A 19,035-nucleotide genomic window follows, 5' to 3' on the forward strand; every position below is an offset into this window, starting at 1 on the left:
AAAAATAACTTGTCTTGTATGAGACAAGACTATCTCAATGTTGAAACCAACCCATGTAATTAGCTCAATTATTTTATTGATCACTATAAGATTGTAAGTGACAAATTATTATTTTTTGTTTTTAAAATAAAAGTTAGCAAATTATTATTACAAAGAACAAATTTTTTTGTTTTCCAAATTGAATGCTAGCAAATTATTATTGTGTATTAAGCAATAAAAAGTCACATGCATCCCACTCAAACAATTTAATAAAAGCTAATAAAATGATAAGTCATGTAATTCCCACTTAGACACTTTATTAGCAAATAATGACATTATCTTTGATAAATGGAGGAAGTTGACAAATTATCACTTTTTGAGTTTGCTTATATCATCCGTATTTTGCTATAGTATAATGTATATAGATAGATGATATAATAACACAAAATCCTAATCAAGAAAAGTAATTTGCAAATTTTCACAAAAAAAAAAACAAAAAAAAACTTAATAATAAAATAAATAAAGTAATAAAAAAATAAATTAAATTAAAATTTCAAAAATTTTGCCTATAAAATTGTGCCACATTTCCAAATAAATTTGATTTAATAAACCTTACTCCTATTCATATTGTAATATGCATCCCGTATTCATTTTTTTTCTAAGAATAAAATTGATTGTCTAATAAGGTAGTTAAAAAATGTTATGACACAAAATTTGTGATAAATTGACAAAATTATAATTGTTATCAAGTAACACTATAGTAAAATTCAATATTTTCTTATAATCTATTAATCTATCTATTATATACTCCCTCCAATTCACCATTAATGTTCTATTTGCTTTTTGGATACTATTCATCTCTTATTGTTAATTTGTATTTTATTATTAATTTATAAGTTAAAACATAGTCAAGTAGGATCTTGTTTGATTCGTTTCAATGCAAGAATTATTTATATCAACTTTTCATAACTTTTAATTATGTACAATTAGAGATATTAAGGATTGAATAAGTGCATTAGATAGAGCGCATAAAGTAAATGGGACATTAATAGTGAATTGGAGCGAGTATTAACTACTCTCTTCGTCTCATTGAATTTGCAGCATTTTCTATTTTGGTTCGTCTCCCTTAATTTACAATATTTCTATTTTTGGACAATGACCCTATTTTTTTTAATCTCATTCATACATTTTAACTCTCTTTTAATTTTATCCACACAATCCATTCTCTCTCTCTCTCTCTTCATTTATTATCATTTTCTTAAAAATTACCCTATTTCTCTTTGATGCAAATCTAATGAGATAAATGAGTAAAAAAATACAAGAAACTTGTCTACCCTATTCATTTTCCCATCTAATAAACAATGGTTTTTTAGCTTATGCCACGTGTAGGTGGGGAAAATCAGATTGCTCCATGTTTTCAGTTTGCTCTGTTCTGTTCATTACCTCACCGCACCCCACTTCAGTTCATTCACCTTTCCTCACCTTCCCTCTATGAATCCTCCATACTTAGCTATATGAGAATAGGTAGTTGAGTATGTTTTAGGAAGCTTTTGTTGCTCAAGAGAGAACATTAGTATTTACGATACGTTCTTCTCCATAACAAAACATCCATGACCTTAGGTTGAAATTTAGTAAACACTACTTTGGTGAAAAAGCCTAGCCTATGCCTCTCTAGCTTATTGATCACATTATCCTCGCTTTAGTGCATTACATCCTTATTTACTTTTATTTTTAGTTTTCATTAAGTGTTTTTAATTGCTTACTAATAATATGTATATCATGATATGATATGATGATTTTATAAATATATAAACATGCAATTTTAAACATTGAAATATTGTTATTTAGAAAATTAGAAACCTCAGTTATACGTTCTAATTTTAATAAACTTAATAATTGTATAAAAACGAATGTTGAAAATCATTTGATATACTGAAATTACTAATAAATTCCATGGAATTATGGTTTGTTTTTTGGTTTATGACTCAATGCAGTAACGTTTAGGTTTAACTTGAGTTACCGATTGTATGTCAATCAAAAAATTGATCACAATTCAACATCAATTTTTCTTTTTAGTTATCATCCAGTCCAAATGCATACAAGTTGTGATCATGTAAGGATCGGTCAACTAATAAAAAATCGAGACATTTTTAAAATGGATAACTTTTGGTTTTGGTTAGTATTTTCACATTGATCACATTTGAATAGCTATAGTTAGTGAAGCCACAGTCCGGGTTGGGCCAATTCCGTTTCGGTTCCATCTGGAACTTGATTAGAACGTTTCCGGTTCCGGTTCCCGGCTATTCCAAATGGTTCCTTGGCGGTTCATGAGGCGGTTCCAACTCCCGGGTCAGGCGGGCCAGACCATCAAATCTATTTTTATTTTTTCTTTAAATATAATAGAAAAATACTATAATAATGCGGACGCACCTTTGTTGATTACTTGATTATTAGCGAAATTCATTGCTTGTCATCGTTATTAAAATATTTACTAAAAAGAAGGAAAAAAAATAAATTAATAAGAAAAGATAAAGATGATTAATAAAAAAAGGGGAGAAAATGGACACGAACCTAGTATCCCAAAGGAATACTAAGCTACCTACGTATCCCGAAGCAATCAAAGCCCACGTAGTTCTTTGTCATACCTTTTACTTGTAGTTGTTGAATCTTGATTGATCGTTGTCCGATATTCATGATTCTTTTCGTCTTCGTCATCATCATCTTGTTGGTTAGATGCTTCCGCTGATTCTCCTCCCGACGATGATGCAGATGTATCCATCATCGTCTATGGATCATCATCGTCTTGATAATCATCGTTTTTGAGTTCTTGTGTTCGGACCTTTGCTTGATCCCAATCTTTCTAGCAAACACATATTTAAATAGTATGTGGAGTAAGACGAGATCTCTTTTCATCTAGAACTCTTCTACCTGCACTAAAAGCAGACTCCAACACAATAGTAGAAGCAGGAATCGCAAGGATATCCTTTGCGATTCTTGATAATATGGGGAATTTTATTGATTTTTATTTCCACCATTCTAAAATATTATGACTACCTTGTTCAATTTCAAACTGATATTTAAGATAATTATCTAGTTCTAAATATGAAACGGAGGATGAGGAAGAAGATGATCCTACAAACTATCATCTTGGCTTATTATGTTAGCTATTATGAGATTATAATAAGTAGGACGTGCTGAGACACTAGCACGCCTAAACATATCGCGACTTGGGTTATATTTACTAGAATAGTGATCATAAAGATCTGCTAAAAGTTTTTTACGATTTCCAACATAATTATATACATCACTGGGCGGACGCTCTAATGATTGGTAGTAAAATCCAATTAATTTAGTAAGGTTTTCCATCTTAAAACATGGTCTAAAATTGTCGCAGTTTCATAAATAAAAGAAAAATCAGTAAAATACGTCTTTCACTTCTCCACCATATCTGTAACAATCGACTTTAAAAATACATTTGTATCATCATGTGAATGTTTAAGAAGATGATAAAAAATAGTAACGCATTCACTTATTTTTAAGTGAACGTTTGGTTCGTAAACATATGAAAAAATCTTAGTTACGTGGATATATATACTTCTAATATTTTCTGTATGCCTATAGATAGTTCCCATGTTTCATCACTTATACGGCTATCCGTACACTCAATACATAGTTGTGTTATAACCTGACGATAAGTAATAGCCATTTTTTAATAAATCATGGGTTAAGCCCCAACGTGTAGAGTACCTAATGACCAATATACTCATTTTTAGTGATAATGGTCACATAATTGTTTATATCTTCTCTTTACCTGTCCTAATCTTAACCACTTCACTATGTCTCTAATGAGAACTAATAAATCACTTAGTTTTTTAATACCTGCTTGGCAAGATAAGTGTAACAGGCTCAAATTTCTTAATCTTAATCTTCCGATTAATTATTCCAAAATTTCTTTTCGAATTCCTAATCCTTTGGTTATCTAATTCAAATCGCCTTTAATTCCTAAACCTTATTCCGATTTTTGTAATTTCTTCCAAATATTAAACTTAAAAATATATATATATTCTTAAATTTCTTTATAAGCACTAAAATATTATTTTATTATTTTATACTACGAAAAGTAAAATTTTAATATTATATTTACGGTTTTATTAAAACGTTACGTTTAAATTTCGTTTTCTTAAACTAACTTTACTACTTATCATTTTAACTTTACAACTTTGATTTAATTATTTTATACCTAAAAATTTACTATATTTTTCTTATTAACTTCAAGTATAGTTTTAACTAAAATTTTCTAAGTAAACTATCATATTTTCATAATCAAACCTTAATCATACTTTCCCATTAATCTAAAACATTTCACTAGCATAAACTAGAACAAAAATTTGATGAATCAAAATCCTTTCTACATCAATCCATAATGTTCATCACTTACACAAGCTATCACCATTTCCTTACACAAGTTATCCTTCTTCTACACTCCAAATTCTTACACATCCACTTACACACTCCAACTCTTACACGTCCACTTACACACTCCAACTCTTACACATTCACTTACACACTCTAAATCACTTACACAAGTTAACCTTCTTTTTCATACAATCTTATGAACTAAAAAGTTGCCCAAAACCCATTATAAATACCTCTCCTTAGCCATGAGATCACTTGCACCCCCATCATCAAATCTTTCTACCATTCTTTCTTATATCTTCACTTCATTAACATCTTACTAACTTTATACCCTTTTTATTTGTTGAAGAATCAAATGAAGATGGAGCTTGATCTTATCACTTCTTAAGCCAATAATCATCAACTTTTGAAAAGTCAAGTATTATCTTTTGGAGCTTGGATATCATTTTTCTTTTGGGTAATTGAAGATCTACTTCTTTGAAGCTTGGAACCTTGAAGACTTTCTTTTGGAGCTTATTTCCTTAAGTTCTTATTTTCCTATTATGATTCTCTTACTTGGTTTAGCACCACCTTCGGAGGAAAATGGTACACATTTTCTTAACTCTCTCGTTATGTGATATTTATTTATGGTTACTCGATAATATAAAAGCATGATCAACATGATCTTATTCTAGTCATTTAAACTTTATATGGTAATATTAAAGTCATATCCAGTTTAGTGATATTTTCGTCAACACAATAATACTTTTGGGACACTCGAAAAAAAGTCATATATATGGAAATTTTTGATTAATATGATAATATAAATATATAAGAATTTTACTAGTTAAATAAACTTATGCGTTTAAAATGATTCCATATCATCTTGGTGTTTTGGTAAATTTTTTAATCGGTTTATTGGTAAAATAGTCAAACAAATTTGTTAAAATGCTTAGCATTGTTTTTCTTGAAAACTCATTTCATATGGATTTTGGACCCTTAATAATTTGTCGGATTATGTTATTTTTATAGTGATGATAAATCCGTTTTACTATTTTACTGGTTATTTGATAAAATATGTTATTAAGTACTTAGAAATATTACCCTTGACTGTTATGATTATTTATGACACAATAATGACTTAGTTTAGCCTCAGGAATCTTATTATAGCTACGAAAATTTGTTATTTAATTAATATTAATTTATTAGATACTAGTAATTTGTTTCTATTAAAAGGGTAGAATTGTCAAAAATTTGACTAGGGGAAGTTTGACTTATAAAAATGCAAACTATTTCGGTTTAGAGTCTTGTTTGATATTGCATGATATTGATTGTATGACTCTGATAGTAAGGTAACGTCGAACCATGGACCGGCATGTAAAATCCCGGCGTCCGTGTTAGCCGGCACGTAAAATGCGGTGTCAGACAGGGGGTCCGAGAGAAACCCATCCTGTGAAGTCTCGAGCATAACAGTATTGAGAGGAGTGACGACTCCCACCACAGTTAGGGTTTAGGACTACGGTCCTCACCTAACCAGACCCTTACATATATCAGTTGTCATTATTGTTGTGATCTTGTGATGTGCTATGATGGTAAAGCTATGAGGCTTAATTGAACTTGATTAAATAAGCATTAAGGTTACCAAGTATTTAGTAGCAGTAATGAACTTCTGCAAGTATTGAGAATGTAACTTAATGGCTTAGTAAAGGTCAATAATGAGTAATAACCTTCCATATTGTGCTTGATGATTATATTGTAAGCATGATTTAACTATCGCATCATAAGCTTGTTGAGAAAATTGTACTCGGCTTTATCGCTGATCGATTTAATCGGCTGTCATCCGTATTATGGATGACAGTATTTTGCAGGAAAAATTAGCTCAGGTTTCGATCCAGGCCGCAACTTTAATTATTCTATCGAGGACTTAGCTTCAATGATTTTACTTGATGACTATATTGTACTTATGTTTTTTTTTATCGTATTTAAGTAAACCTTATTTTATATTTTCTCAGTTGTAAGATATTTTTTTTACTTATGTTTTGAATGATTTTAGTTCAAATGGTTTTTAGCAGTTCGGCGTTTTACACTTCCGCATTATTTATCTTAAGTATAATTATTAATGTTAATTATGTATCGAGAGTGCCGCTCCTGCTACAATAAGTTAACAATATGAGCACAACAATGTACGTGTAATAATCTACCACCAAGGGTAAAACTAAAAGCAGGTTCATTACACAAAAGTTCAATGCATTTAATATTGGCGGTTGCATTATCGGTAGAACAACAAAATATCTTACTTAACAAGTTCCATTCTTTACATATCTCTATTAATCTATATTTTATGTTATCACCAGTATGTCTTTTGGGCATTAATTCAAAAGCAATTATTCTTTTTTGAATAAACCAATTATGATCTATCCAGTGTGTTGTTACACACATATAAGGTTCCAAATGTGGGGGAGTAGACCGAATATCAGTTGTTATGCTAACTCTACCATTAAAAGATTTAAACATTTCTACTAATTCATAGCGCTTTGATTGATATAATTTTATTGTGCGTCGTTTAAGAGTGTTCCTAGGGATTACTTATATTGTGGTTGCAAAGTTTTTCTAGTGTAATATTTGTATGCCTTACTTTCACCATGGTTAAATGGCAACTCATCACAAATTACATATTTAGAAAATTCATCAATCATTTCATTACGATTATATTTAAAAGGCATGCCTCCACCGGGAATGTCCATGGTCCACTGTCGGCTTTCACTTGTGGTCCCGCTGCTGCTTGGTACATGAATTTCTTTTGTGATTCCATGCTTCTTTGCCAAATGTTTGTTGAAAGATCTCGTACCACCACCTAACACGTATTCACAAAACACAATAAATGAATTTTTAATACATTCTTGATTTACAAAGTATAACTATCATGCATAAAAACTTAAAAAGTGTAACAACCATTTTTTTTTAATAATAATAATAATAATAATAAATAAATTTCAGAAAAATAAAAAATAAAATTAAAAAAAAAAAGAAAACATAACTCCCCATTAACAATAACTTCCCACTTCTCCCTCTAAATCTAACCAACCTCACATAACTATTATAAATTAAACCAATCACCCTTAATTTCATTCACATTATTACTCACGCTTTCTTTCTCTCCTACAAACTCTTCCTCCACCTTCCAATTGCTTAAAATTCAAGTCAAGAAAACGCAAGATTTCGATATTAAAGACAGCGAATTCGTAGGCAGAGAATATTAGGAGCGTACGTTGTCTAGGATCGCGTGACAAGGTAATTCTCAATGTCCATCTAATTAGGACTATCCCGTTAGTATTATGTGCTAAGTGATAATTAATGTGTTTAAATGAGTGCATGATTTGATATGACTTTATTTTATATGATGTTATGTTTTATATATTCTCAAATTATATTTACTATTATTTTTTTTGTCAAACTTGAATTTATAATTTTTATTTCGATAAAATTTATATTATTATTTTGATAACGAAATTAGATACGATTTAAATTGGAAGAGAAATATTTGTGATATTAATTTCTATTGCCATCAATTGATGTTAAAATGGTGATTTGGAAAATGAGATTTCAGTTGGATATTCTTGAGATATATTTTCGTTGGGAAAATTTATGATCATAAATTAAAATGTATAATGTATGTTTGTGTGCTTGCGACTAATTATTAAAATATATTAAATCACGTAAAGTGTATCATGAGGGAAACGAAGCTCTTATATTTGTTGTGATCCAAGTATAAGGGTGATGAACAGGTTGTCCTGTTTGGTTAGTATAGCTGCCGACAGGTATTATTATTTCTGATACTTGATACGATGTTTGGTCTTCCTTCTATTTGTTGTGATCTAAGTAGAAGGGGTGTGCACACTAGGGTTCCCTGAGACTACTCTGCTGGCCTTGAATTATTTGGGATGACGACCTCTTGTTAAAGTAGGTATAGGGGTAAAGCCTCGGCCTACTGGCGTTCTCGTTCCCTCAAATTAAAAATTGATTATGTGTTTGTCATTATTAATTATCAAATTAATAAATTGGTTTATGTGGTATTAGATATATTGTTTTCTGAAATTGTTTTTCTTTTAAACTCAGCCATATATTATTTTCTAAAATTATCTTCAATTTGATTATATTTTAATTTTTTTTTATTATTTTCAAACTTAATCGTTTTACGGGATGGAGTTGGAATTACTCAATTTCTTGATTTTGGGAGTTTTTCCCTTGTTTTTCTTGCATTCTTATGTTGCAGGTTATTGATTGCGTGGGAATCGTGGAGTGAGGATCACCTAGAAACATAACTTTTGTTAGAGTCGTATTTCAGTTTAAATTTTATCTTAAGTTGTTTAAATTTTATATGGACATAGATTGCGTTTCAGTCTTCTCTTATGTTGTAAGACCCTTTGTTGGATTTAAAGTTATTAAGTTATTTCTTAGTCGTTAAGCCTTACATTTATTTTACTAGAAATAGATGTGGCGGTAACACTCCCATGAGTAGGTTTTGACTCATGTTTTTCATTAAAGGTGTTTTCAAAAGTCCGACCTATTCTGAGGGTGTTACAAAAAGTATCTAACTTTGCTGAAATTGTATGAAACTAAGGGTTTTACCCCTTGACTTTCACAAATTTGACAAGTGCACAAAAAAACATCTGAATTGTCGGTTGATTGCTTTGTAAAATACGACCACACATGTGAAACAGCTCTACCACTAAGAGTTGCGTTGTCGGAAAAGGTTGTCAAACTGGTTCATCTTCATCTAAATTTAAATATAAAGACATACTCAAATATCACAATATATAAATAAATAAGAATTTAAAATTTAATCAATTTTAAGAATAAAATTATAAAACTCACCGATACTTTGGAAATTGACTAGTTTACCACGAGCTTGTTTTTGTTGTTGTTGTTGTTGTTGTTGTTGTACTTCTAGTGATCTCGTTGATGATTGTCGAGATCTAAGTATCCCAATAGGGGTTGTTAGTTCCTCTTCTTCTTTTTTTCTTCTTCTTCTTCTTCTTCTTCCGCTTCAAATTGTATTTCTCTTTCCACTTCTTCTGCATAATCGTGTAATTCTTGATCGTACCCTTCTGGATAATTTGGTTCAAAATTATAATTAGTAACTGAAGGTGTTGTTGATACCGACGGATTTGAAGTGACCTTTTTTTTGGAGCTAGAACCTCCCAATAATTTTGCCAATTTAGTAACTTTTTTAGAGGCTTTTTTAAAAAGTGAAGACATGATAATATTGAAATAATAATGTAATTAAGAAATAAATATATAATTAAAAGACTCATTATGTAATTAAGAGAATAATTGCGTAATTCAGTAATTAAGTAGGGAGAGTAGGAGAAGAGATGAGTTGTGAATGAAAATGATTGAAAATGTGGAGTATTTATAGAAAAATCCCCAACGGCTAGTTAACGGTTGGTAACAGCTAGTTTTTTGACCGGTTTCAAAGTACTGTTGGGCCGGGTGAACTGCATGGTTCCGGTTTCGGTTCCAAGGAACCATTGGGTCGGGTGAACCGGTTCTTTGAACCCATTGGTCCGGGTGAACCAACTCGCGATGCTTTGGTTCGGTTCCAGCGATTTTTTTTTCGGTGGTTTCATGGTTCTGACAACTTTTTTTCCGGCGGTTTTAAGGTTCCGCAATTCGAAACCTGTCACAAACGGTTTCGATTCTGGGACAATTTTCAAGCGGTTCGGGACCGATTCGGTTCCGGTAACCGGCTCTATGGCCATCACTAGCTATAGTCGTTTCCTATCTACAAGTTTTGCTCCAACTAGGGATGGTCATGGGTCTAGGACCCTGTTGGACCCGCCCCGGACCCGCCTCTTTTTTAAGGGTCTGGGTCTTAATTTTTTAGACCCATCGGATCCGGGTCCGGGTCTGGATCCAAAAAAAATTTGATGGGTCCGGGTCCGGGTCCGGGTCCCAAGGTGAAGACCCGGACCCGAACCCGGACCCTAAACTTTTAAATTTTATTTTTATTATTTTTTTTTATTTTTGTTAAAATTTTGATGATATTTGCACATTTGTTGTACATGTATAATACTTTGATTGCTCGCCGAGATTAAAGTTTAATTACAGTGTTTATTGTTTAATTCTAATGGTTTTGGAAATTATGGAGGCGACAATATTCTAATTTTGGTTTGTTTTTAGGTACTGAAATAATTTGATTGCGCATTGAGTTAAAGTTTCAATTATGATGTTTATTGTTTAATTCTAATGGTTTTGGAAGTTTACGGAGTGTGATACTAATTATGGACTTGAATCTGGGTACTGAAATGAATTGTTAAATTGGTGTATCGATTGATAACTTTCTGTGACAAGTGTTTGTAATACGATAATAAGTTGCTTACAAAAATATAAAAAGACTCGAAAAAGGTTCAATTTTGACAAATCAAAGAGGCTTTGTATAAGACCAATTAAGGACCCATTAAGGACCCTAGACCCTGTCAGATCCGTAGAATCCGGGTCTGGGTCTGAAAATTTTGAACCCTTAGGGTCCGAATCTGAATCTGGATCCAAAAAAAATAATAGGGTCCGGGTCCGAATCTAGCCAGACCCGCTCCAAACCCGCCCCATAACCATCCCTAGCTCCAACGAGTCATTGATGCTTGAAAGTTGAAAGTCATTTTGGAGAGTCAGCCTGGTGGTCTCTCTCCTCCTACACGAGAGCAACAACTTGCCCACACTCCATTCCTCAATTTTAAGCAACTTCCACAATCGTATCAATCAAATATCCCCCAAATTTGCGAAATTACGCCATTGTTAATTCAAAGTATTTTCTAAACCCCTTAAAATGGCACCAGTTTCTGCTCTCGCTAAATACAAGCTCGTCTTTTTAGGGGATCAATCAGTTGGTAAAACCAGTATCATTACTCGTTTCATGTATGACAAATTCGATAATACTTATCAGGTAATTGAATCTCCTCTTTTTCTTTTGATACTTTGAATCAGAGCACAAATTTTTATGATTGTTTGGTGTTAACACTTTTTTTACGGATCTCAATCTTTTCTAGGATTTTTAGTTGTTTGTTAATTTGAGGCTATGTGATCTCCGGTTTTTAATTGTGTGATTATCGTTTTTGATACGATGATCGGCACTTTGCTGACTTTCAATATTAGTTTTAAATTGTTATAAAAATAGTGTTATTGGCAAAACAAATGTTTTGACATTATGGTTTGATTCTCAAGTAGATCTGTACTTACTACGGAAAATTGTTTTATTATTTAGGAAAATTGCTAAAGGAACACTCTATTGAGCGATTGTTTGCTTAGTATATCTGGTGATTGTACATTTGTGATGTTATCTCATTTGGCAACGTCACTGCAATGGTCTGATGATGTGGGGAAAGGAAATGATTATATCGATATGTGTGGGTCACTTTCCATTCCTATGAGTTCTGTCTGAATTGAGATTTTATTATTTTCATGTTTCGGAAAAACTAAGTGTAATGCCACTTGAAAGTGGTAAAGTTGGGCTGGCAACATGAGGGTAAAGCTAAAACAAAAGTTGTTACGAGTCCTTGTTTATGCGAAATGAGTGTTGAGAGAAGTAAACAAAAAATGGAGCTGCCTAATGATTTACAAGTAAATCGACAATTTCTAGGGAGTATGTTATATGAAAAGTCGAAGGATAAGTGTTCTTTTCTTCCATAGTCAAGGATCTGGTTGATGCAAGTTATATGAGGTAGATGTCAACCATGAAATCCACCAATTGAACAGGTTAGTGATGTTGAGGAGGATTTGCATACTATGATATTCACTACAACCCCATATATTTAATGACAAAAACTGAAGGGACAAATCTAGTCATTGAACTTCTTGCTTTTAGGTTTTAATTGTGTGTTAATGATAATTGATTTTAGTTACTGGAAACTGGAAAGGGCTCATATGGAATGTGAAGGTATGACATGGAAATATCCTCATGGTTGTATGCCTTTGTGGTAATTGTTTCCGTTAGTTGACTCCTTAGTTTTTAGAGGAGTGCCGAGGCGCATCGAGGTGCAAAAGATATTTTGTTCCAAGTCAAAAAGCGTAAGGAGGAAGGCGCATGCTTTTTGTATGAGAGGTGCATAAATTCACTATATCAATTTTAAAACATATTTAATACTTAAAACAATATGAAATTCATATAATAATAATAATAACAACATATAAGTAAGATAAATACTACTTTAGCATATAAAGTCATATGATTAGTCGATATTATAGTCTTGAGTTAACAAAAGAAATAAAAAGAAAATGAAAAACGAAGGTAAAGAAAGTAAACAATGGTTCTTGATAGTATACTTGAAATATTTTGTGGCACTCTTAAAGAAACCTAAAAAATCTAAATCAGAATCATCGTCCGCATAAGCATCTTCACCATCTCTTGTATAGTTCTCATCAATCCTAATTTCCTTTTTTTCCTCATCCTCATCCATTAAAACAAATAAAACAAGCAACCATAGATATTATATAAAGCAACAACCTTTACTCTTTTATAAAATAAATCAAAACAAAGAGGAGAGGTAAACATAGAGGAGAGACCGAACGAGAAAAAAAAAAGAAAGAAAAAGAATCCAGAAAGAGCGAGAAAGCAAGAACAAAAGAAGGGAGAAGACATTACCTAGGTGGTGAGGACATTGACCAGAAGATGGCGACACTTCAAGGTAAAGCAAGAACCTTTACTCTCCTATTTTTACTCCACGATAGATTAGGGCAGAAAGAAGGGTACATTTTGCTTCCAATACAACAAACAACTAAGATTTGAGGGTTATTTCAGTAATATTAAGAAAAGACATGTAATTTATTAAAAATCAAATCTGGCATACATGAGGCGCACAAGGCGCCAAAAAAGCACGTCTTTGGAAAGCGTCTTGAATCGTGATGCGTGATCGCCCCTCGTGCCTAGGCACAACCAAGGAGCGCCTCAGGTGCAACATAGGTTGGATCTTGATGTAGAAAGGATAAACGTTGACCCAATTTTTTGATTTAGCCTTCTAATTTTTCCATTTGTTGACTCTTGATTTAGAACGGATACAGGTCGAGTGATTTGATTTAGAATTGTAATTTGTAAATTTTGTTCAAGAAATTTGTATAATATGTGAAACTCTCTAACTTAATAGCTTTTGAATAGCTTTGATGCATCATAATAATGGAAACCAAACTAGACAATGATTATTATGGGTTTAAAAATTGCGAATCAAATTAGTTAAGTCATGCAAGCAATTGCTAACTCAAATCAACCAAAAATTTAGTAACAATTAGTGTCTTTATGGGCAAGGTTGAATCTACTTAATCATTAGGAAGGCAGTTACGCAGTTGTATGGTCTAATCAAAACAAAATTTACAATAAATCTAAATGATTGGTAGAGTTAAACTAAAAAACAATTTAGGAATCAACATTTATACCCTCTAAGATGAATTGTGATAAATATGCTCTTTTGTCCCTTTTAAAGCTTGTTGTCAAAGGGATAGCCTACAAAATAAATTTGTAGTTTGTTTGCTGGGGGAATAAGACGAAAAGAATGAAATGTGTGGAAGATTAATGGTATTAGAAGCGAGCATAGTGTTGAAGATAATTAATGAAAGTGGTGAAGACTCTTCTCTAAAAGAAAATGCAACAAAATGAGTGCGACTGAACAACACATAAATTTGGCAAGCTCAAAAAGACAAAAGATTTGATTGAAGATTTACTCTCTTTCTTTTCTCTTAATGTTGGCTATTTACACTTTTTCAAAGAGATTGTGTATGACGATTTAAATGATGATATTAAAGGGAACTTTTTGCTAATAGAGGAAAATTGATTATAAGGTTTAGGACTTTCGGGGGATCAAACCAGAAAGTTGCAAGATGGGAAAAATTAAGGTGAAATGAAGTCATTGCTAGTCTTGGACTAGTTTTAAAGTTAGAAAAGGTAGAGTCTGTTTAGGAGTGTTTGCAAAGTGATTCTACTAGACCAACATATGCAAGCTTGTGTGTATGACTCAGTTTTAAAAGGCATGGGACACCTTAAAAAATAAGGGTCCCTAGAGTCTAGGCTCTAGGCGCTAAGCGAATGCCTAGCTATTGGGTGTGGGGCGTCCAAAATCCAGTTTAAATGAAACACATTAAGAACCGCAAAAAGAGAAAAAAACCCACAACTGAAAAAGAGAAATTAAGAAAAGAAAAGAGAATGCAAGGGAAAACAATAGTTGGTGACCACACGCAATGGGTTTCTTTTGAGTCTTAGACCATAAGGCATTGTAAGGTGCTATGAGGTGCTCACCTTAAGTAATTGCCTCCCTAGCTCTAGCATAGCGTCAAGCTGATCGCCCACCTTAGGCGCTTGCTTCAGGCGTCCATTGGTTTTCTTTCTAATGTTAAAGTTGTATGACCAATTCAGCTGCTCATAAATTGTAATCTAAATGTCATTTTGTGGAAAATAAGGTGGTGTTGAAGTGTGACCTTGAAAGTAATTTTTCTTTTATTTATTTTTTATTTTTTTTAAATATTGTGATTTGGATACAAGTATAGTTTCAATGTTTGCTCAGGATGTTGCACCTTTATTGTTGACATGGATCAATCACAGGATGCATGAATTCTGCACACGCCTATTGCCTACAAAGGTTTATATGAATGATAGTCCAAACCTATGCTTGGTAGTTCCATCAAGTTTTGTAATCAGGCTTGAAAATGGAATATTAATAAGTCACTAGAATCTGGTTCTTTCAAATGGTTGAATGATTGACCCGAGTGTATTGTTCATTCTTGGTATGTAGTTTAATTCATTATTTCATGATAATTGTTTGTTGAACCTTGTGTTCCAAGGAAAATGTTTATTGAAACTGATGTGCCTATTTGTGGCTATTATTATTTAGTTGAAACTTGTATTATGTTTGTTAGTCATGGCAATGATTTTTTTGCTCCTATCATGGTCATTGCCAAACTCCAAGAGTTAACATGTCAAGGATAAACCATTTTAGATATTTTTATTTCGCGTGAATTTTGGCAGAGCTTTATAATTTGTATATTAGTGACATTAGTCAATTTTTGTACTGGCATTACAAGTCAATTGAATGCTTATTGCCATGCCTATTTCTTGCTAAGTTCATGTATTATTTATTGTTTATCATTTTGTAACCTCCTTTTTTTCTTCTGTTGGCAGTGATTAAGACTTATGTGTCTCTTCTGATATTTCTCAGGCTACAATTGGTATTGATTTTCTCTCAAAGACTATGTATCTTGAAGATCGTACTGTTCGTCTACAGTTGTGGTAAGATCACGCTTGGATGTTGATGCATAACATCTTATCCTTTTTGGGGTGGGAGGGCTGTTTTGCAGAAGCTATCTTGATTTGTTCTTATTTTTATCTTGGTTTTACCCCATGGTTCTCATACTAGGGCAATTTTCAAATATGAGATAACCACTGTTGTCATTCACACAGACGAAAGAGAAATAGATCTCTCTTTGCATGCCAAATTAGGAGGTGATATGCAGTTCCCAGGATAATTTATAGTTTGGCTTTCCATTTTACCTGCATGCCCTTGTGGCTTGTGGAGTATTGCTTCATTATAGGTTATACATTAGCACCCACTATTTAACTGATTACTAATGAGGCAATGCTCTAATGTGTACAGGGATACTGCTGGGCAAGAGAGATTCAGAAGTCTTATACCAAGCTACATAAGGGATTCATCTGTGGCAGTTATTGTATACGATATTGCAAGTAATCTTTGGTCTAATTAACCAAAATACAATCTGCCAATGTGCAAACTTCTTACTGTTTTGTCATGGTCTAAGATTTATTCGCAAATAATGAACTTATTTACATTTTCTCCTCGTGGTTTGAACAGGTAGACAATCCTTCCTTAACACCGTTAAATGGATTGAAGAAGTGCGCACTGAGAGGGGTAGTGACGTTATAATTGTCCTTGTTGGAAACAAAACTGATCTTGTGGATAAAAGGTAATATGATGAAAGATAGCTTACATTTGTTGAAAAAATCCCTTTGTTGATGTTATTTTTTTGGTGTGGTTCTGACAGCCTTGTTCCACAATTAAGATTTATTGGCTAGACTCAGCATCTTTTCTCTATCCAAATATGAAGAAGCAACGGAGGGAAACTTTTAGGCCCAAGCATTTCCCACCATGACTCTTAGATGGTTTTTGTAATTTATAAATAGTTTGAAATCTGATCTTATTCTCGTGCCTTTAGTCACCATTTTCATTGAACCTTGGCCATCTGTTCCTCCCCTTCCCTTTTCCTCCTTTGAATCTTTTTTGGGAATTATTCTCTTGTATCTAACCAATTGATGTTGACAAAGCTTAAAGGCCTGATGATTTAATATAACTCTTGTGCAATCACATGCTTCAGTTGACTTTGACCTAAGACTCTAGGAGGCTAGGATCAAATTTTGATCTACTATCTCTTTTACGGCATATAGTTAGACTGCTCGAGTTTTGACAAATCATTTTCTTTAGCGGTTGTGAGTATTGTGACTATGAAGATGACTTCGTGGTGCAGAATGAGTAAGGACAAAATAGGAGAAGAAACTTTTGGGGGCCTGGGGACATAGGTGAATAGGCAATTCAGTAAGTCTTTAAATAGTAATGGCTGGAGTGGTAGAAGAGGAGCGACTTACGCTGACATGTAGTTGAAGGGGAGGACAGAAAATGCAAGGGCATTTTGCACGTGTCAGTTTATGAATGAAAATTGGCTCAAGGTGGTTTCTGGTTTCTACATGGTGATATGTCTGTTGTGGTTTAAGAAGGGAATTTATGTAGGAGGAATTCGATCCCATGTGTGGCATGGTGGATGGACGCTCCCAACATATATTGATAACACTTTTTAACTGTATATGCTATTTGTGAATCTGGAAATTTTTTTAATCATAATTACCGTTGCTGTTTCTTCACCTCTATTTGTTTCCGCTTCATAGGCAAGTGTCCATAGAGGAAGGAGAAGCTAAAGCTCGTGATCTCAATGTCATGTTCATTGAAACTAGTGCCAAAGCTGGTTTCAACATAAAGGTACATCCTTGGATCACTTACAAGGTTACAACATAAACTCTCATGAAATTTTCATTTGCTTGCTTCCTGTCTGTTTATTATTGGGCTAGGTGAAAATTTTGGTCGATGTCGAGCTTTAATTTTTAAAAATGTATGGACATAGTTTAGTTTAGTTTAGCTTTAGAGTATCTGCACTTGAATCCTATATGTGATCAGAAGGGTCTTCCAAAAGTATTATCATGGCAGTTGAAGTTTTACTTGCACTTTTAGGCAAAATAGTAGTACTTTTAGTTGTTATCGCGTTTATACCAGAAATTGATTTTCTTATGAACTCAGGTACTCTAGTGATATGTTATACTTTGGCTCTAAACTGCCCCTTTTCTCGCTCATGTCTTATGTTAAAATTTTTCTTCACCTCACTCCTATCTAAGTTTTGTTTCTTCCAATTTTTCTTAATATTAGCTCAAGTCACCTCAGGTTTCACACGTCAAATTGGAAGTGCCTGTTGTTTGTAGAGATTGTTTCACGCCACCTTGTACACACCCTAACAAGCAAAAATGGGATCATTTTTTTGTTTTTTGTTTCCGGTGCCGACTTTTTGCTCATGATCCTCTTAATATATCTGTTGCTCTTGGAGAACCTATTAAAACTAATACCCGTAACTCACTGTTCTGTTATACACTAATGAAGCTGATAGGATCTGTATACCTTGCTACTCCTTTGTATCTCCTCCTGTAACAGCTGAACTGCCAGCTCTCTTTTTTCTTGTTTCTTTTTGGTTGTGAGAAGTAAGAGAAAGAACAAAGGGTTTCACCTCATTTCTTTCTGCAAAGAAAATGAATTCGTAGCGTGATGTGGATTTTGCAGGCATTATTCAGGAAAATTGCTGCCGCGTTACCTGGAATGGAAACACTTTCTTCAACAAAACAGGAGGACATGGTTGATGTAAGTCTGAAGTCCACATCAAGCGCACCTCAGCAGCATCAGGCTAGTGGATGTGCTTGCTGACCCTGCATCATCTTGCTCCTTGGGAATCGCATTTTACTTAATCTAGTGTACTTTTTTGTACGTCTGGCCTCGCATTCTAGAGAGATTTTGCTTTTCCTTTCTTTTAAGTAATCGTAGTTATGTGGTGGTTTTTCTGCTAGAGCTAAAGGTTGTTCTCTGGAAATTTAAGGGACTAAAGAATGTAGAAAGATTCATCAGAAATGTATGTCATTTTGCCTGAATTTGGACAAGTAATGTATGTCATGTGTGAAATATGATTTGTCAGCTTCCTTTGTCCGAATTGCATCCCTCTTGGGGAAGAACTAAGAAGCATATAAAGCTAATATTTTTCCAGTTTAAAACACATTGTGAAATATTTTTTTGTTTACATGTATTCTTTTGTCCATTTGAATTTTCTGGATTGTGAATATAAAGCTACTCTATTGACTTCCCTTACTCCAAATCCAATTATGATTGTCAGCACTCTTATAATGATTATAATTTCCATGAAGTATTATAATGCTAGTGACCTCGCGTTCAGGTGCGTGAGATGATGTGGGTCTACTCCTGCCTAGATAAGTTTGTGTGGATATGAAAATTTCACATGTCATGGGTAATAGTTAGGTCGTGAGTATAAATATTTCGCCTTTGTTTGAAAATTAAAGTAAAAAAG

The 19,035-nt window shown here is 33.1% G+C and overlaps 1 protein-coding gene across 1 annotated transcript; it reads left to right on the plus strand.

Annotated features, from left to right (window-relative positions):
- The first annotated feature begins 11,010 nt into the window (after nt 1-11,010).
- LOC130799571 (ras-related protein RABH1b-like) lies at nt 11,011-18,724 on the plus strand. The gene is made up of 6 exons (XM_057662708.1): nt 11,011-11,317; nt 15,570-15,640; nt 16,005-16,093; nt 16,221-16,332; nt 17,306-17,396; nt 18,243-18,724. Exons 1-6 carry the CDS (start codon nt 11,201-11,203, stop codon nt 18,381-18,383), a joined length of 621 nt encoding a protein of 206 aa, XP_057518691.1. The 5' UTR covers nt 11,011-11,200; the 3' UTR covers nt 18,384-18,724.
- The last annotated feature ends 311 nt before the right edge of the window (nt 18,725-19,035 follow it).

This window comes from Amaranthus tricolor, chromosome 14, assembly GCF_026212465.1.
Source record: "Amaranthus tricolor cultivar Red isolate AtriRed21 chromosome 14, ASM2621246v1, whole genome shotgun sequence".
In the NCBI taxonomy this organism is placed as follows: domain Eukaryota; kingdom Viridiplantae; phylum Streptophyta; class Magnoliopsida; order Caryophyllales; family Amaranthaceae; genus Amaranthus; species Amaranthus tricolor.

Excerpts from the sequence above, each read along its gene's own strand:
- LOC130799571 (XM_057662708.1), top strand. The coding sequence starts at position 11,201 with ATGGCACCAGTTTCTGCTCTCGCTAAATACAAGCTCGTCTTTTTAGGG. Across the intron at positions 16,094-16,220 it reads TATTGTATACGATATTGCAA|GTAGACAATCCTTCCTTAAC; the intron begins GTAATCTTTGGT and ends TGGTTTGAACAG. Across the intron at positions 16,333-17,305 it reads ACTGATCTTGTGGATAAAAG|GCAAGTGTCCATAGAGGAAG; the intron begins GTAATATGATGA and ends TCCGCTTCATAG.